General features: G+C 47.3%; 1 protein-coding gene across 10 annotated transcripts in view; it reads left to right on the top strand.

Annotated features, from left to right (window-relative positions):
- Positions 1 to 15,848, top strand: part of DHX30 (DExH-box helicase 30) — a 35,648-nt gene extending 19,800 nt beyond the window's left edge. For 9 of the 10 annotated variants that reach the window (XM_081288008.1, XM_081288003.1, XM_081288004.1 and 6 more), the window contains 17 exons: positions 780 to 890; positions 7,533 to 7,834; positions 8,311 to 8,431; positions 9,122 to 9,271; positions 11,239 to 11,391; positions 11,687 to 12,523; positions 12,795 to 12,870; positions 12,956 to 13,060; positions 13,448 to 13,623; positions 13,833 to 14,039; positions 14,132 to 14,213; positions 14,293 to 14,486; positions 14,603 to 14,762; positions 14,848 to 15,005; positions 15,102 to 15,205; positions 15,283 to 15,422; positions 15,522 to 15,848. In XM_081288008.1, coding sequence (XP_081144134.1) covers positions 780 to 890; positions 7,533 to 7,834; positions 8,311 to 8,431; positions 9,122 to 9,271; positions 11,239 to 11,391; positions 11,687 to 12,523; positions 12,795 to 12,870; positions 12,956 to 13,060; positions 13,448 to 13,623; positions 13,833 to 14,039; positions 14,132 to 14,213; positions 14,293 to 14,486; positions 14,603 to 14,762; positions 14,848 to 15,005; positions 15,102 to 15,205; positions 15,283 to 15,422; positions 15,522 to 15,775 — 3,330 coding nt within the window. In that variant the 3' untranslated portion in view covers positions 15,776 to 15,848. The remainder of the gene's footprint in view (positions 1 to 779; positions 891 to 7,532; positions 7,835 to 8,310; positions 8,432 to 9,121; positions 9,272 to 11,238; positions 11,392 to 11,686; positions 12,524 to 12,794; positions 12,871 to 12,955; positions 13,061 to 13,447; positions 13,624 to 13,832; positions 14,040 to 14,131; positions 14,214 to 14,292; positions 14,487 to 14,602; positions 14,763 to 14,847; positions 15,006 to 15,101; positions 15,206 to 15,282; positions 15,423 to 15,521) is intronic. The other variant, XM_081288009.1, reaches the window with a different exon arrangement.
- The last annotated feature ends 551 nt before the right edge of the window (positions 15,849 to 16,399 follow it).

Below are 16,399 nucleotides of genomic sequence, written 5' to 3'. Positions count from 1 at the left end.
TGGGTAAATGAGTGAGGAGGTCTTGCCTAAGACAGACCCCCTGTGCCAATTCCTGATTTTGGTTCCCCGTTAATATAGTAGCACTGCAGAGAATTAAGTGATGATGAGGATTCCTGTTTCTAGAACTTTAAAAGATCTTGGGATCCACAGAAGCATGCAGACCTTTTTTTTTTTTTTTTTTTTTTTTGCGGTCCTGGAGTTTGAATCCAGGGCTCATACATGCTAGGCAAGTGCTTTACCACTGAGGTTCATGCCAACCTAGGGAGACCATTTTGAATGAACGTATTTTAAAGGTAAAGATGGATCTAGTATGCCCTTTTTCCAGAAGATGCACCTTGAAGAAGCAAAATAACTGTGGTAGAACGAATGGATTGGGGGCAAGAGTTAACACCCTTTTAAAGAGTCAATGATGCAGCTGGGTTCTGTCTTGCTCTCCTAGCCCAAAGTCTAACACACTGCTGCTGTGAGGGCCACGGCTTTTTTCCCCTCTATACTAGAGAGGTACATTGGTGATGCTGGGGATTGAACCCAGGGCCTTAGGGCACGCTAGGCAGCTGAGCTGTATTCTCAGCCCTTATTTAATTTTTTTGAGACAGGGTCTCACTAAATTGCCAGTGCTGGCCTCAAATTTGTGATCCTCCTGCCTCAGCCACCTGAGTTGGGATTGAAGGAATGCGTCACAACCTGAGGGCTACCATTTTGTTGTTGATTCTCCCTATGATTTGCAAAAACTGTAGTCTAGAAAGACTAGTTGCCTTATTATGTCTTCTTTTCCCCAGAAAGTCACCCTGCACATAAAGTGGCCCAAGAGCGTGGAGGTAGAAGGCTATGGCAGCAAGAAGATCGATGCTGAGCGGCAGGCTGCAGCTGCAGCCTGCCAGCTGTTCAAGGTGACCCTTCTTAGTGAAAGTCATGCAGACCTCCCTCCTGGGAAATTCCTTACCCTTTGTTCTGTAGTTACTCTGGCATCTTTTTTTGGGGAAGAGGGGGTATGAGGGATTGAATCCAGAGGCGCTAAACCACTGAGCCATATTACCGGCCATTCATTCATTCATTTATTTATGTTTTCCATGAACTTTTAATTTTTTAATTTATTTTTAAATATTTTTAGTTGGATCTTAATTTTATTTATTGATACTTGGTGCTGAGAATCGAACCCAGTGCCTAACACATGCGAGGCAAGCACTTTGCCATTGACCACAACCTCAGCCCTATTATTAATTATTTATATGTGGTGCTGAGAATCCAACCCACAACCCCAGCCCATTGCCAGCCTTTTTTATTTATTTGGAGACTGGGTCTTGCTAAATTGCTTAGGCTGGCCTTGAACTTGGCGATACTCCTGCCTCAGCCTCCTAAGTTGTTAGTTGACTGTGCACCACTGGTAGAGGTTTGTAGAGGTTGACATGGTGTTTAGCTCTTCACCTATCTGGAGCCCTTGTCATTCTCTTCTTGGTTTCAGCCAATGAGAGAATATATGTATATATGTATTTGTTGGTACTAAGGATTAAACACAGGGGTGCTTAACATTAACCAAATCCCCAGCCATTTTTTAAAAAAAATTTGATATATGGTTTGCTAAGTTGATTAGGGCTTCACTAAGTTGTTGAGGTTGGCCTCAGACTTGTGATCTTCCTGCCACAGCCTCCCAACTAGCTGGGATTATAGGGGTGTGCCACTATGCCTAATGGGAGCCTTCTTTCTTTTTTAACATTCTTCTCTCCTTCCTTTGTTATCTCATCATGGTTGTCTACTTTCTGTAGTTTTAAAAACTACAGAGTACCCTTGTATGAAAAACTCCCTAAATAGAGTATGAAGGATCTATTTCCATTTTTGTTGTTTCTGTTTTTTTTTTCCCCCTGTTATTTTGCATGGTTTCCCCTATAGTCACATAGTCCTTGCTTACTTGTAAGGGAAGTATGATAAGTGCTGCTTTCACTTCCCAGTGGTTGGGCATGAGTTGCTTTCAGATTTTTGGTTACCCAGTGTTAGTGCTGCTCACTAGTATTTCCATGCCTAGTTGACCCCTCTGTGGTTGAACCTCGAATCTTCCTCAGGTCCCTAGGTCTTCATCTCTGCTCTTGCCAGGATTCATGTCCCTCAGCAGTTCCTCCTGCAAGGTCCTGAACCTGCTTCCTTACTGTATCTAAAAGGGAAGATCCTGTCCTGGACCCCTGTACCACCCATCTCTTTTCTCTGTTCTTTTTGGCCTTGTATGGCTTCTCTTCCCCTCCAATCCTTTTCTTTAATTTTTCAGATTTTTTTTTTTTTGTGTGTGTGTGTGTTAGGGGGCTGGTGCTGGGGATTAAACCCAAGGTGCTCTACCACTGAGCTACATCTTCAACCCTTTTATTTTGAGAGGGAGTCTCACTAAGTTGTTCAAGCTGCCCTCAAACTTGTAATCCTCCTGTCTTAGCCTTCTAAGTAGCTGGTACAGGCTTGTGCCATCACACCCAGCAGGTTCTTTTCTGTAACCTCAAACATACTTGTGTTCTACTCTCTTTTCTTATCTTATGTCCAACCCAGACAGCTCTTTTTCACTTAGTGTCATGGTCCTCTTCAGGTCTCTGGTTATTTTTTATGTATGTATGTATGTATGTATTTTTTAGAGACAGGGTCTGAGTTGCTTAGCGCCTCACTGTTGCTGAGGCTGGCTTTGAACTTGTGATCCTCCTGCCTCAGCCTCCCAGGCTGCTGAGATTATAGGTGTGCCAGGCCTCTGATTACTTTTGTATCCCTTCCACTTATTCCCCAGAGCATGGCAGTGGTTGCTTGATGTGGTTGCTTGGTAATTGCTGCGTGGCTGGACCAGACTTTTCAGCTTTACCAGACTCATTGGCCTTTTCTCAGCCCTTGCTCTGCTTGGGTGTTCTGAGTTGGTACCACTAGGTTCCTTTCTCAACTCTGCTTCTCCTGTCTCTCTAGATCACTTTCAGTCTCCAAAATATCTTTTTTTTTTTTTCCTATCCTCTCTATTTGGGGAGTCTGTCTCTTCTAGATTCAACCATCTTCTCTATGTTTAATGTGTATAAATTTCTGTCTCTTGTAGGGAAACTCTACCTCAGTGGTTCTCAACTGCAGGTGATTTTGCTCCCCAGGAAACTTGTAATTCTTTTTTTAAATTACTCTTACAGATACACACATAGTGAAATGATTGCTGCAGTCAAGCAAATGAATACACCCATCATTCGTGTACTTATTATCCCTTTTTTTTTTTAATATAAGAGCAACTAAAATCTACTCTTATAAGGCAATACTCACTTTAGTTCTCATATTGTACATTCAGTCTTTAGACTCATTCATCTTACCTGTCTATGCCTTTGTATCCTTTGACCCCCATCTTCCCATTTCCCCTTCTGTACCTCGGAACTACTGCTTTGCTCTCTGTTTTTGTGTTTTGGATTATTTTTAGATTCTTCATATAAGTGAGATCATGCTTATTTTTCTTTCCTTGTCTGACTTAATTTCACTTAGCATAATGTCTTCCAGATTAATCCATGTTGTTGCAAGTGGTGGATCTCCTTTTTAAAACTTGAGTAATTTATTGTGCATGTATCACAATTTTTTGTATCTCTTCATCTGTTGACAAGACACTGTAATTATTCCCATATCTTGGCTATTCTGAATAATGTTGCCATGGATATGGGAAGGCAGGAATCCATATGAGGAGCTGATTTCATTTCCTTCAGGTGTATATACCCAAAAGCAGTATTGCTGGGCCATATGGTATTTTTATTTATAATTTTTTTAGGAATCTTTGTATTATTTTCCATAATGGCTCTGATAATTTACATTCCCACTAGCAGTATACAAAGGTTCTCTTTTTTGTACATTCTTGCCAATATTTGTTATGTCTTTTTGATAGCACAGCCGTCTTAACAGCTGTGAGGAGGTGTCTCATTGTGGTTTTGATTTGCTTTTACCCGATGAATAGTGATATGGAGTACCTTTTCACACACTATTATTGGCAGCATGTTATTTATTTATTTTTAAGAAATATCTGTTTAGGTTCTTTATTCCCTTTTTTTCCTCCCAATTCTGGGAATTGAACCCACAACTTTGCACATATTAGGCAAGTACTCTACCACTAAACTGTATCTCCACCTAGCCCTGCTCATGTTTTAATTGGGTTGTTTGTATTTTTTGCTATTGAGTTATGGGAGTGGCTTATGTTTTGGGTATTCACTTAACAAATTTGTGGTTCCCAAATATTTTCTTGTACTTCATGGTCTCTCGCCAGCGACCCGTGCTGACGAGATGAACTGGGTTCAAAGGAGCTGGCTGTAACATTAAGAAAACAGCGAAGAAATCACGCAACACATGGACTTGAGTTTCTCAGATCGAGGGTGGGACTGCTCTGCGACCTTAAGGGTCAGTTTCCACGCTGGAAGGCTCAGGAAAAAGAGAATGTGCATCCGGAATCTCTTTATTTTTATAGGGGGGGACATACAAAGGAGTTTCAGTGGAATGTTCTTCACCAAATAAGGCAGGGGATAAGGTTTCAAAGGTGGAGTCTTGCTTCATGATGTCTTCTGATCAGCAGATTGACTGATATCTTGGCAAGTCACAACCTTCTCAGGGTGGGATCACAGGCAGAGCGAGAGGAGAGGTGGACTTGCATCGCACAGCCTAATATAGCATGCAGTGCCAGACCTGTCCCTTCACATAGCTACAATGCACATAGTTCACATACGCAGCTCATGGATGGCTTGCAAAAATGGTCCAGCTTTAATTTTGTGGATGGTTTTCTTTTGCCATGTAGAAGTTTCTTGGTTTGATGTAGTCCTGTTTCTCTTTTTCTTTTCCTGTTGTCTGAGCTTTTGGTGAGATATCCTAGAAGTTACTGTTAAGAGCTAAGATAAAGGAGCTTTTCCCACTATGCTTTTAGTGTTTTGTTTAGTTTTGAACGTATATATTTTTAGTTGTGGATGGATCTTTATTTTATTTATTTACGTGCGATACTGAGAATCGAACCTAGTGCCTCACCTTTGGCTAAGGATGTGTTCTGCCACTGAGTGACAACCCCAGCCCTGCTTTTTTGGTTTTGATGTTTTTTGATTTCATGTCTTACGGTTAGTTCTATTTAATCCATTTTGAATTGTTTTTTTTATGTGATATAAGATGTAAGATGAGGGTTCATTCCTCTGCATGTAGATAGACACTCAGTATTCCCCTGCATCATTTATTGAAGCAACTGTCCTTTCCCTGTTGTGTTTTCTTGGTGCTCTTATTGGAAATTAGTTGATTATACATACTTGAGTTTATTTCTGGCTGTCTATTCTATTTTGTTAATCTGTTTTTATTCCAGTACCTTACTGTTTTTGTTCTGTAACACTGGAGATTGAATCCAGAGAATGTTTCACCACTGAACTACATCCCCTGCCTTTGGTTTTTTTAATTTTGAGATAGAGTCTCATGAAATTGCCCAGGATGGCCTCTAACTTTCTTTTTTTTTTTTTAAGAGAGAGTGATAGAGGGAGAGAGAGAGAGAGAATTTTAAATATTTATTTATTTATTTATTTATTTTAAGAAAGGAAGACTTTTTTTTTTTTTTTTAAAGAGAGAGTGAGAGAGGAGAGAGAGAGAGAGAATTTTTAATATTTATTTTTTAGTTCTCAGCGGACACAACATCTTTGTTGGTATGTGGTGCTGAGGATCGAACCCGGGCCGCACGCATGCCAGACGAGCGCGCTACGGCTTGAGCCACATCCCCAGCCCTGGCCTCTAACTTTCAATACCCCTGTCAGCCTCCTGAGTTGCTGGGATTACAGATGTGTGCTACCACACCTGGCCTACCATACTGTTTCTTTGGCCTTTTTTTGGTTCTGAGGATTGAACCCAGGGGTGCTTAACCACTGAGCCACATCCTCCACCCTTTTTTTGTATTTTTTTTTTTTTTTTTTTAGAGACAGGATCTCACCAAGTTGCTTAGGCCTGGCTAGTTGCTGAGGCTGGCTTTGAACCCACAATCCTCCTGCCTTAACCTCCCGAGCTGTTGGGATTATAGAGTGCACCACCACACCCATCTTACCATACTGTTTTGATTAACTCTCATATAATTTGTAATTAGGAAGTGTGATGTCTTTAACTTCCTTTTACTTTCTCTTGGGGATGTGGCTCAAGCGGTAGCGCGCTCGCCTGGCATGCGTGCCGCCCGGGTTCGATCCTCAGCACCACATACAAAGATGTGTCCACTGAAAACTAAGAAATAAATATAAAAAAAAAAAGAAATTCTCTCTCTCTTTTTTTTTTTTTTTTTGGTGTGTGGGGGGTTGTGGTACTGAGGATTTAACTTAAGGGTACTCTACCACTGAGTATTATCCCTAGCTTTATAGTTGTAAAACAGGGTCTCATGAACTTGCCCATGCTGGCCTTGAACTTGCAATACTTTAGCCTTAGTTTCTGAATTGCTGGGATTACAAGCATGTGTCACTATGCCTGGCTAACTTTACTATCCTTTTTTTTTTTTTTTTAATATCTTTGTTTTATATTTATGTGGTGCTGAGGATTGAACCCAGTGCCTCATGCATGCTAGGTGAGCGCTCTAGCTCCAAGCCACACCCCAGCCCTGTCTTCACTATTCTTTCTTCAGATTGTTTTGGCTATTTGGGGCTTTAGTGATTCCATATGAATTTCAGAATTGTTTTTTTGTTTTCTTTTTCTTTGAAAATACCCTTGGAATTTTTATGAGATTGCATTGAACCTGTATGTAGCCCTGGGTAGTCTGGACATTTTAATAATACCAATTCTTCCAATCCATGAACGTGGATTCTAATTTTATGTCTTATTCAGTTTATTTTCATCAGTGTTTTATAGTTTTCATTGTACAGGTATTTCATTTCCATGGGTCAGATTTATTCTTATTTGTGTGTGTGTTTTTTTTCAGTGCAGTTGTAAATGGAATTATTTTCTTTCTTTTTTTTTTTTTTTTTTTTTTTAAGGCGGACACAATATCTTTATTTTTATTTTTATGTGGTGCTGAGAATCGAACCCAGTGCCTCATGCATGCCAGGCGTGAGGCGAGCACGCTACCACTTGAGCCACATCCCCAGCCCATGGAATTATTTTCTTGATTTCTTTATTGGATAGAATGTTATTGATATAAAGAGAAAACTTACTTTTATCAAATTTGCTGATTATTTTTATATTAATGGCTTTAAAAACACATCACATTATTTCTTTAGAATGTATTCCCAGCATAGGATTTTTGTGGAAGAAGTTATCTCAGTTGGATGGTATGGGATACTCATTTCCTAGCGCTGTATTACTGATGCTTCCTAGATTCCTGTGTGAATGTATCTTTTCCCCTGTTACCCTATGGGTTTTATTTTTTGGTCTAATAGGTGCACTTATCATTTTCGTATGTAAAAGTTAGGCATTTTTAAGTGTTCTTTCTGTTTTTTTCTGAACTTGGGGCTGAAGCAGGTAGACAGGTGAAAAGTGTAGCTCCAAACACAAGTGACTTATATTACAGCTGGATATGGTCCAGGCAGACTGAGGTGTGATCCTCATGGTGTCCCTTTTTCCCCTAGGGATGGGGTCTTCTAGGTCCCCGGAATGAGCTGTTTGATGCGGCCAAATATCGAGTGCTAGCTGATCGCTTTGGCTCTCCGGCTGACAGCTGGTGGCGCCCGGAACCCACCATGCCCCCCACTTCTTGGCGGCAATTGAATCCTGAAAGCATTAGGCCAGGGGGACCTGGGGGTCTTTCTCGCTCCTTGGGTCGAGAGGAAGAGGAGGATGAGGAGGAAGAGCTTGAAGAGGGGACCATTGATGTTACCGAGTTCCTGTCCATGACCCAGCAGGACTCCCATACCCCACTCAGGGACTCAAGGTATAGTTGTGGTGGATGATGCAGGGGAAACTGGCTGCTCCTTTGTATGGGGAGGGGTGGATGTTCTCTTGAGCCTTCTGTCCCACACTTCACCTGGCACATACTGTCACTCATTGGTGCATCTGCTAATTTGTGGGGGCAGCCTACTATGGTAAATGTGATCTTGTGCTATGATTGGGCTTCCACAGAACAGCAGCATGAGCCCTCTCTCCAGCTCATACTTGACTCCTACAGAGTCTTAGCAACTTCTCTGCCTGCCTCCACTCTATACTCTTTCCTGTTTGGGGAAGCCATGGGCTATACAAAATGTCTGTGAGGACCATGTGGCATAGCAAAGCCTAGGCTCTCATCTTTTCATGCCTCCTGGCTACCTGCTACAACAATATAGTGTTCAAGCACCTGGAGTCCCAGCACATCAGGGGAAATTGGCTCAGGAAGAGAGCAGACTTTCTCAACTAAACTTTTGGTACTCCCAGGGGAGGTTCCTTTGAAATGACAGATGACGACAGTGCTATCAGGGCTCTGACCCAGTTCCCGCTTCCCAAAAACCTTCTGGCCAAGGTGATTCAGATAGCAACATCCTCCTCTACGGCCAAGGTGAGTTGGGTCTCCTGGGAGCATGCTCAGGCAGCTTGCTTGCTCATGTCTGCTTCCCTCAAAACCAAGTCAGGGAAGCCACGGGAATGCAGGAGGGCTGAGGGTACATGTTCCATTCCCTCAGTTCACCTAGGCCAGCTGGAGGGACACAGAATCCCTGGAGGGTGAAGCAGAGGGACAGGAAGGAAGTCATAACACAGGAGCACAGGGAGCAGGGTGAGGGGCTGCAGAGTGGAAGATCTGGATCTCCTCATGGGTGGAGGTTGGCTTAAGAGTCTGGGTGGCTGTCTTGCCATGCCCAGGGGCTTTGGTTTAGCAGGATATTGGTGCAGGGCTTTTTGTTCCCCTAGGATGTGCCTGGTTTTTAGCTCACACTGACAGCTTCAATTCAGTTGGCCTAAAGGTACTTAGAGGACAGTGGGCTGGGAGGACAGGTAGTGACTTTGTCCAGACCCCATTTTATTCTGTGGAAGTTGAGGTGCAGCATGAGAAGCAAGCCCAGAACTAGGATGCCCCAGCTCTACTGGGCCTGCTTCTGGTTGTACAGTGGCACTTGTAGTGTGACTGATGTTTGGCACCTACTGAGATTGTAATTAATTCCATCTCTGGGTCCCTTGGCATTTTGAGGATGCCACAAATCTCTTTCTAATCCCTGCCTTTTTGTAACCTTCTTGCTTACTTTCTGTCTAGAACCTCATGCAGTTCCATACTGTGGGCACCAAGACCAAACTGTCTACTCTCACTCTGCTCTGGCCCTGTCCCATGACCTTTGTTGCTAAAGGGCGCCGTAAAGCAGAGGCTGAGAACAAGGCAGCAGCCTTGGCCTGCAAGAAACTTAAGGTGAGTCCAGGAGTGTCCTTGATATGAAGTATCAAAATGTCTTGAAGCTTCCCTATATCTGTGGCAAATTGTTCTTTTTAGGAAGTGACAACCACTACACTACGCCTTGGGCATGGGCACAAAAGGACCTGGTGTCCAGCCTTGCTTGCTTGTAGGCTGTGTGTTTGGTTATTGTTTCTACAACTTCCCCAAAAGTCCCCACGGAAATATTTTGCTTATGACCACAGCCTTTCAAGACTTGGCCAGAACCTGGGTGAAGCCAGAAAAAAGACATTATTGTTCTGAAAGGCATAAAATTAGGCAGATATAGTGTCCAAAAACATCTTGATGACCTAGGTTTTGTGGCCAAATGAATAATTTAATATGCATCTGGGGTAAAGATGAGGGAAAATGTCAAGGTGACGCAGTGTGACCTACGGTTGGAAGTTTGCTTGAAGTAGTGGGACTAGCATTGTGCCTGACTGAGAAATGAGTTATTGGAACCTGGGACAGCAGAGGTTTAGTTGCAGAACAAGAGAAAGTGATCACTAGGAGTGATCAAGTTGACTTTGGGAACTGCATTTTAAATCCAGCTGTGGTGAGAGGTAAGGAGAACCTGGAGAATAGAAGATGGAGGGAAGCACACAGGTGGTGAGATATATGAAGGGGGGTGGGTGTGCTCTGCCTCTGGCTCAAGAGAACAGGACTAACACTAATTGGCAAATCTTGGAGAAGTCTGAAATTTTACCTGCTGTTCCTAAGCTGTCATGGTAATGATGCGGCAGAGGAGCAGGTTTCCTGTGGCAGCCCTTGAGATGAGAAGCTGGGTGGCCCCTCTGAAGACACTGTTGGGGAGAACTCGTGCAGTCCCGGAAGAGGGTGGAAACCCTATCTTGCAGCAAGGTGGTTGAGTTGGCACCTCTGGTCCAAGGACTGGATTCCTGTCCATGAGATCCTTAGAGCTGATTCAGAGGAAGAGGATGGTGCCTGTAGAGGGAGAGGCTTTCTCAAGAAGCACTGGCTCTGTCTTGCAAGAGCCCTGACCCTACATGGGATGGGAACATGAGACTAGGGGCAATGACTGGTTTTACACATATGCCAGAAGGGTCAGGATGCCTCATTTTCTTTCTGGTGAGGTGGTATAGGCATGTAGGGAAACAAGTTAAGAGTTTTTTTTTTTTTTTCCTTTAATTGGCTTATTTTATTAAGTTACACATTTTAACAAGAAATTCCATTTATTTCTGTATATGATGGGGGTCACAGATGGGACAGCGTCTATGTGAAGACCCGGGGGGGGGGGCGGTGGGGCTGCAGATAGAGCTGAAGAATATGGTGGGGAGGCTCTAGTGAGGCAGCACAGGGAGAACACCCTGTCGAGTGTATTGTGGGGTCATTCAGGACTTGGCTTAGTTGGCCTTGGGTATGTAATGGGAGTTCATGAAGATAAGTTTGGTCTCTGTCTCTTGGGCACTGTGGGGAGCTCCAGCTATAGAGTGGTTTCTCCTTAAGGGCACCATACCTGCACAGGTATGTCAGGTTTACCTTTTCTTGGTTTTGTTTTGTTTTTTTCTTTTGCAGTACTGGGGATTGAACCCAAGGGGGCTCTACCATTGAGCTACATCCCCAGTCTCCCCCAACCCCCCCCCCCTTTTTTTTTTTAATTTTAAGATAGGGCTCATGAAGTTGCCTAGGCTAACCTTGAAGTTGGGATTTTTCTGCCCCATCCTCCTGAGTAGCTGGGATTATAGATGTACACCACTTTGCCCACTAGGTTTAGCTCACTAGGTTTCATTTTACTAGTAGACTACTTAAATTGTTATTTTGTGGAGATTCATGTTTTCCTGGTTCCCGGTTTCTTCTCTTCTTTACCATATAAGCTGAAAACCAAAATCTCTCAGAAAAGAGGTTTGCTTTGCACATGTCTCTTGGAGCTTCTGAGCTTGTCTGGACCAGCATCCTAGTCTGAGCCATATATGTCCCCTCTGCAGAGCCTGGGCCTGGTGGACAGGAACAATGAGCCGCTTACCCATGCCATGTATAACCTGGCCTCCTTGCGTGAGTTGGGTGAGACCCAGCGCCGGCCGTGTACCATCCAGGTGCCTGAGCCCATCCTCCGCAAGATAGAGACCTTCCTGAATCATGTAAGAGGCCCCAAGTCCCCTGCCATCTGTATGCCTCCATCTTCTCCAGACTGAAGGCCTCCACCTGCAGCAGGCAGTGCTCTCTCCCTTTCTTCCCTGGAGTCTGGGAGCCCCCTGCCTTAAGCAGCCCAGTCTGGCCCATGAGGGTCTTAGGACTATAATGGCCTGAGTCCTTGGCCCCAAAGGTCGGACCCTAACATCTGACCCAGATGAATCCTGTGGAAGGGCTGGCTGTGCATGAAAGAGGAAGATGGTATTTCTGTTTCACCATTTTGCTTGCCTCCTTGTCCCCCAGTACCCTGTGGACAGTTCATGGATCTCCCCAGAGCTCCGGCTGCAGAGTGATGACATCTTGCCCTTGGGGAAGGACTCAGGGCCCCTGAGTGACCCTATAACAGGCAAGCCCTACGTGCCCCTGTCAGAAGCAGAGGAGGTACGACTGAGTCAGAGCCTGCTAGAGCTGTGGCGGCGGCGAGGGCCAATCTGGCAGGAGGCGCCCCAGCTCCCTGTGGACCCACATCGGGACACCATCCTCAATGCCATTGAGCAGCACCCGGTTGTGGTCATCTCTGGGGACACAGGTTGTGGGAAGACCACGCGCATCCCCCAGTTGCTGCTGGAGCGCTATGTGACCGAGGGCCGCGGTGCCCGCTGCAATGTGATCATCACCCAACCTCGCCGTATCTCAGCTGTGTCTGTGGCACAGCGGGTCAGCCATGAACTGGGCCCTTCCTTGCGCCGGAATGTGGGCTTCCAGGTGCGCTTGGAAAGCAAGCCCCCAGCCCGAGGCGGGGCCCTGCTCTTCTGCACTGTGGGCATTCTGCTGCGGAAGTTGCAGAGCAACCCCAGCCTGGAGGGTGTGAGCCATGTTATTGTGGACGAGGTCCATGAGCGGGATGTGAACACAGACTTCCTGCTGATTCTGCTCAAGGGCCTTCAGCGGCTCAACCCCGCCCTGCGGCTGGTGCTCATGAGTGCTACAGGTGATAATGAGCGCTTCTCCCGCTACTTTGGTGGCTGCCCTGTCATCAAGGTGCCTGGCTTCATGTATCCCGTCAAGGAGCACTACCTGGAGGACATCCTCGCCAAGCTGGGCAAACACCAGTACCCACACCGACACCGGCACCATGAGGTGAGGATGCTCCAACCCATCCAACCCAGGGCTCCTGGCTTTTCCTCTGGATTTCCCTTCTCCCTGTCCCCGTTGCTTGGTAGCTTAGCACAAGTTACCCTCCCCAGTCTAGTTTCCTTGATAAAATCAGGAATAATCATGTTTGAGTGACAAGGATGTGAGGGTTAAGAGGGGTTAAGAGGCTGTGCCTCACTAAGTAATCATGGCTGTGTCCTATGCGTGGACCCCACACCCCAGAGCTATGACTGTAGCCTCTCTTCCCTCACCCCAGTCTGAGGATGAATGCGCACTTGATTTGGATCTTGTGACGGATCTGGTTCTGCACATCGATGCCCGGGGGGAACCAGGTGGGTGCTTCCTCTGCCTAGCCATGCCCACCCCACCACCCAATTGCCAGAGCAACCGGCTCATGCCTGCAGGGCCCCTTTACAGGTGGGATCCTGTGCTTCCTGCCTGGTTGGCAGGAGATCAAAGGAGTGCAGCAACGCCTCCAGGAGGCCCTGGGCATGCACGAGAGCAAGTACCTCATCCTGCCAGGTGAGAGCCTGGGTATGAGCCCTAAAACGAGTCTTGCCTTCTCTCCTTAACCCAACTGGGACTTGGGGAGCTCAAGTTTTTGACCAAGTTTTCACTACTTTTCACTGGGCTTATGATTTGTCTGGGCCTTGGTTTCATCAAGATGGGGTCAAACCAAGTGTATGGTGGACACCTATAATCTCAGAACTTGGGAGGCTGAGGAGGACCATCACAAGTTTACCCTCAGTGACCTAGCAAGACCCTGCTCAAAAAATTACAAAGGGGTGGGGAGGTAGCTCTGTGGTAGAGCGCTCTTGGGTTCAACCCTAAGAAGAAAAAGATGGGTTCTAGGAGCTGGTTCTGGTGGGAGCAGTGCCCATAACCATCATGCATCTTATCGTCCTTTAGTGCACTCCAACATCCCTATGATGGACCAGAAGGCCATATTCCAGCAGCCTCCAGTGGGGGTGCGCAAGATTGTCTTGGCCACCAATATTGCTGAGACCTCCATCACAGTCAATGACATTGTGCATGTCGTGGACAGCGGCCTGCACAAGGAGGAACGCTATGACCTGAAAACCAAGGTGGCACCTCTCTCCTGAGCCCAGCCAGTCCTTGGGGGGGATTTCATTTCTGAGGTGGCCCTTAGAACAGATGCACTTTATACCTGTATGTTTTGAGAAGGCCAGAGGATCTCAGTGTCCCTATAGTGAGAGGGCCTTGAGCGGGGGTATTTGAGAAACAGGAAAATACTGAGGAAAGCCTATGGCTTCTCACTTGTCCCTTTCCCCAGGTGTCCTGCCTTGAGACTGTATGGGTGTCAAGAGCCAATGTGATCCAGCGCCGGGGCCGGGCAGGCCGCTGCCAGTCAGGTTTTGCCTACCACTTGTTCCCTCGGAGCCGGCTAGAGAAAATGGTCCCTTTCCAAGTGCCAGAAATCCTGCGCACACCTCTTGAGAACCTGGTGCTGCAAGCCAAGATCCACATGCCTGAGAAGACGGTGCGGCAGAGGCAGGGCTGGGCGAGGACGGGACTCTGGAAGGGGCAGGAAAGATGCAGACTCATGCGGACTCTGCCTTATTCTTTCTGTAGGCAGTGGAGTTCCTTTCCAAGGCCGTGGACAGTCCAAATATCAAGGCTGTAGATGAAGCTGTTATTTTGCTCCAGGAGATCGGTGAGTGTAGGCTGGGCCAGACTAGGCTGGGCTGGACTGTGAGTGACTTTGGGTAGGACTGACAGCTGAACTGTTGCAGGGGTGCTGGACCAGCGGGAGTACCTGACCACCCTGGGACAGCGCCTGGCCCACATCTCCACTGACCCCCGGCTGGCCAAGGCCATAGTACTGGCAGCCATCTTCCGTTGCCTGCACCCACTGCTGGTGGTTGTTTCCTGCCTCACCCGGGACCCCTTCAGTAGCAGCCTGCAGAATCGGGCTGAGGTGGACAAGGTTAGACCTAGTCCTGTCCTGCAGTTGTCTGGCTGTCCCATCCAACCCTTTATCACCTGCTGTCCTGAGGTGACCTTTAGCCCCTGTTGTGACCCCAGTACCTTCTCTCCTCTTAGGTGAAGGCGCTGTTGAGCCACGACAGCGGCAGTGATCACTTGGCCTTTGTGCGGGCTGTGGCTGGCTGGGAGGAGGTGCTGCGCTGGCAGGACCGTACTTCCCGGGAAAATTACCTGGAGGAAAACCTGCTCTACGCACCCAGCCTGCGCTTCATCCACGGTCAGCCCCAGCCCCCACACCTGGTAACTCCCCCTCCCAGCTTTGTGACAGGAACCTCTGTTCACTCAGCACCTTGCCTCCCCAGGGCTCATCAAGCAGTTCTCAGAGAACATTTATGAGGCCTTCCTGGTGGGGAAGCCTTCGGACTGCACGCTGCCCTCTGCCCAGTGCAATGAGTACAGTGAGGAAGAGGAGCTGGTGAAGGGTGTGCTGATGGCCGGCCTCTACCCCAACCTCATCCAGGTGCTTCTTTCAGAAGCAGTTGAGCAGCTCTCAGCCTCTTTTCCCGTCTGCTTGCTCCTAGCTCAACCCCATCTGTTCTTTCCTCCTTCCCTGTAGGTGAGGCAGGGCAAGGTGACCCGGCAGGGGAAGTTCAAGCCCAACAGTGTTACCTACAGGACCAAATCTGGCAACATTCTGCTGCACAAGTCCACCATCAACAGGTGGGGGGAAGGCAGGACTAGACAGGGCAGCTGGGAAAGGCCAGAAGGGTGGCCTCACCCAGCCTTGTGTTCCCTAGGGAGGCCACACGGTTACGGAGCCGCTGGCTGACGTACTTCATGGCTGTCAAGTCCAATGGCAGTGTCTTTGTCCGGGACTCCTCCCAGGTGCACCCACTGGCTGTGCTGCTGCTGACAGATGGGGATGTCCATGTCCGTGGTAGGTACCTCAGCTTCTGGCCCCTGCTCCTTCACAGGCTCCATGTTCTCAGAGGCCTGGCTTCACATCAGTTCCCCACTGTCTCTTCCCTTCACCCAGATGATGGGCGCCGGGCCACCATTTCCCTGTGTGACAGTGACCTATTGCGGCTAGAGGGTGATTCTCGAACGGTGCGGCTGCTGAGGGAGCTGCGACGGGCCCTGGGCCGCATGGTGGAGCGGAGCCTGCGCAGTGAGCTGGCTGCACTTCCACCCACTGTGCAGCAGGAGCATGGGCAGCTGCTTGCGCTGCTAGCAGAACTGCTGCGAGGACCCTGTGGCAGCTTTGACGTGCGCAAGACAGCTGATGACTGAGCCCCTCTTACGCTGGGGCTATGTACAGAGTGCAAATGTTTATTTAAAATAAAGTTCTATTTATCCCTTGTGAGTATTGCTTATCAGCTCCTCTCTCTAGGCCTTAGCACTCTCCATTGTGGGCCACAGTTCCCTACATGAATGAAGGTATGGCTGGGCCTGGTGGCGCTTACCTGCAATCCCAGTGACTTGGGAGGCTGAGGTGGGAGGATCACAACTTCAAAGCCAGCCTCAGCAACTTAGTGCCCTAAACAACTTGGTGAGATCCTGTCTCAAAATTTGGGGAAGGGGCTGGGGATGTGGCTCAAGCGGTAGCACGCTTGTCTGGCGTGCATGCGGCCCGGGTTCGATCCTCAGCACCACATACCAACAAAGATGTTGTGTCCGCCAATAACTAAAAAATAAATATTAAAAAAAATTCTTTAAAAAAAAAAATGGGGGAAAAGGGGGGGGGAGCGCTGAGGATGTGGCACAGTGGTTAAGTGCCCCCGGGCTCAGTCCCTGTACCAAGAAAAATAAAAAGGTATGGAAGGGCAAGGCTCAGAGATGTTTACAGGGGCAGGCTGGCTGTGGTTCAAGTCTTGGGAACTGTCTTTTAGGGCTTGGTGCTTTCCACCCCTCTCA

Source organism: Spermophilus citellus (assembly GCF_964194105.1).
Source record: "Spermophilus citellus genome assembly, chromosome: 3".
Taxonomy (NCBI): Eukaryota; Metazoa; Chordata; class Mammalia; order Rodentia; family Sciuridae; genus Spermophilus; species Spermophilus citellus.
This window is presented reverse-complemented; position numbering and strand designations above follow the sequence as displayed.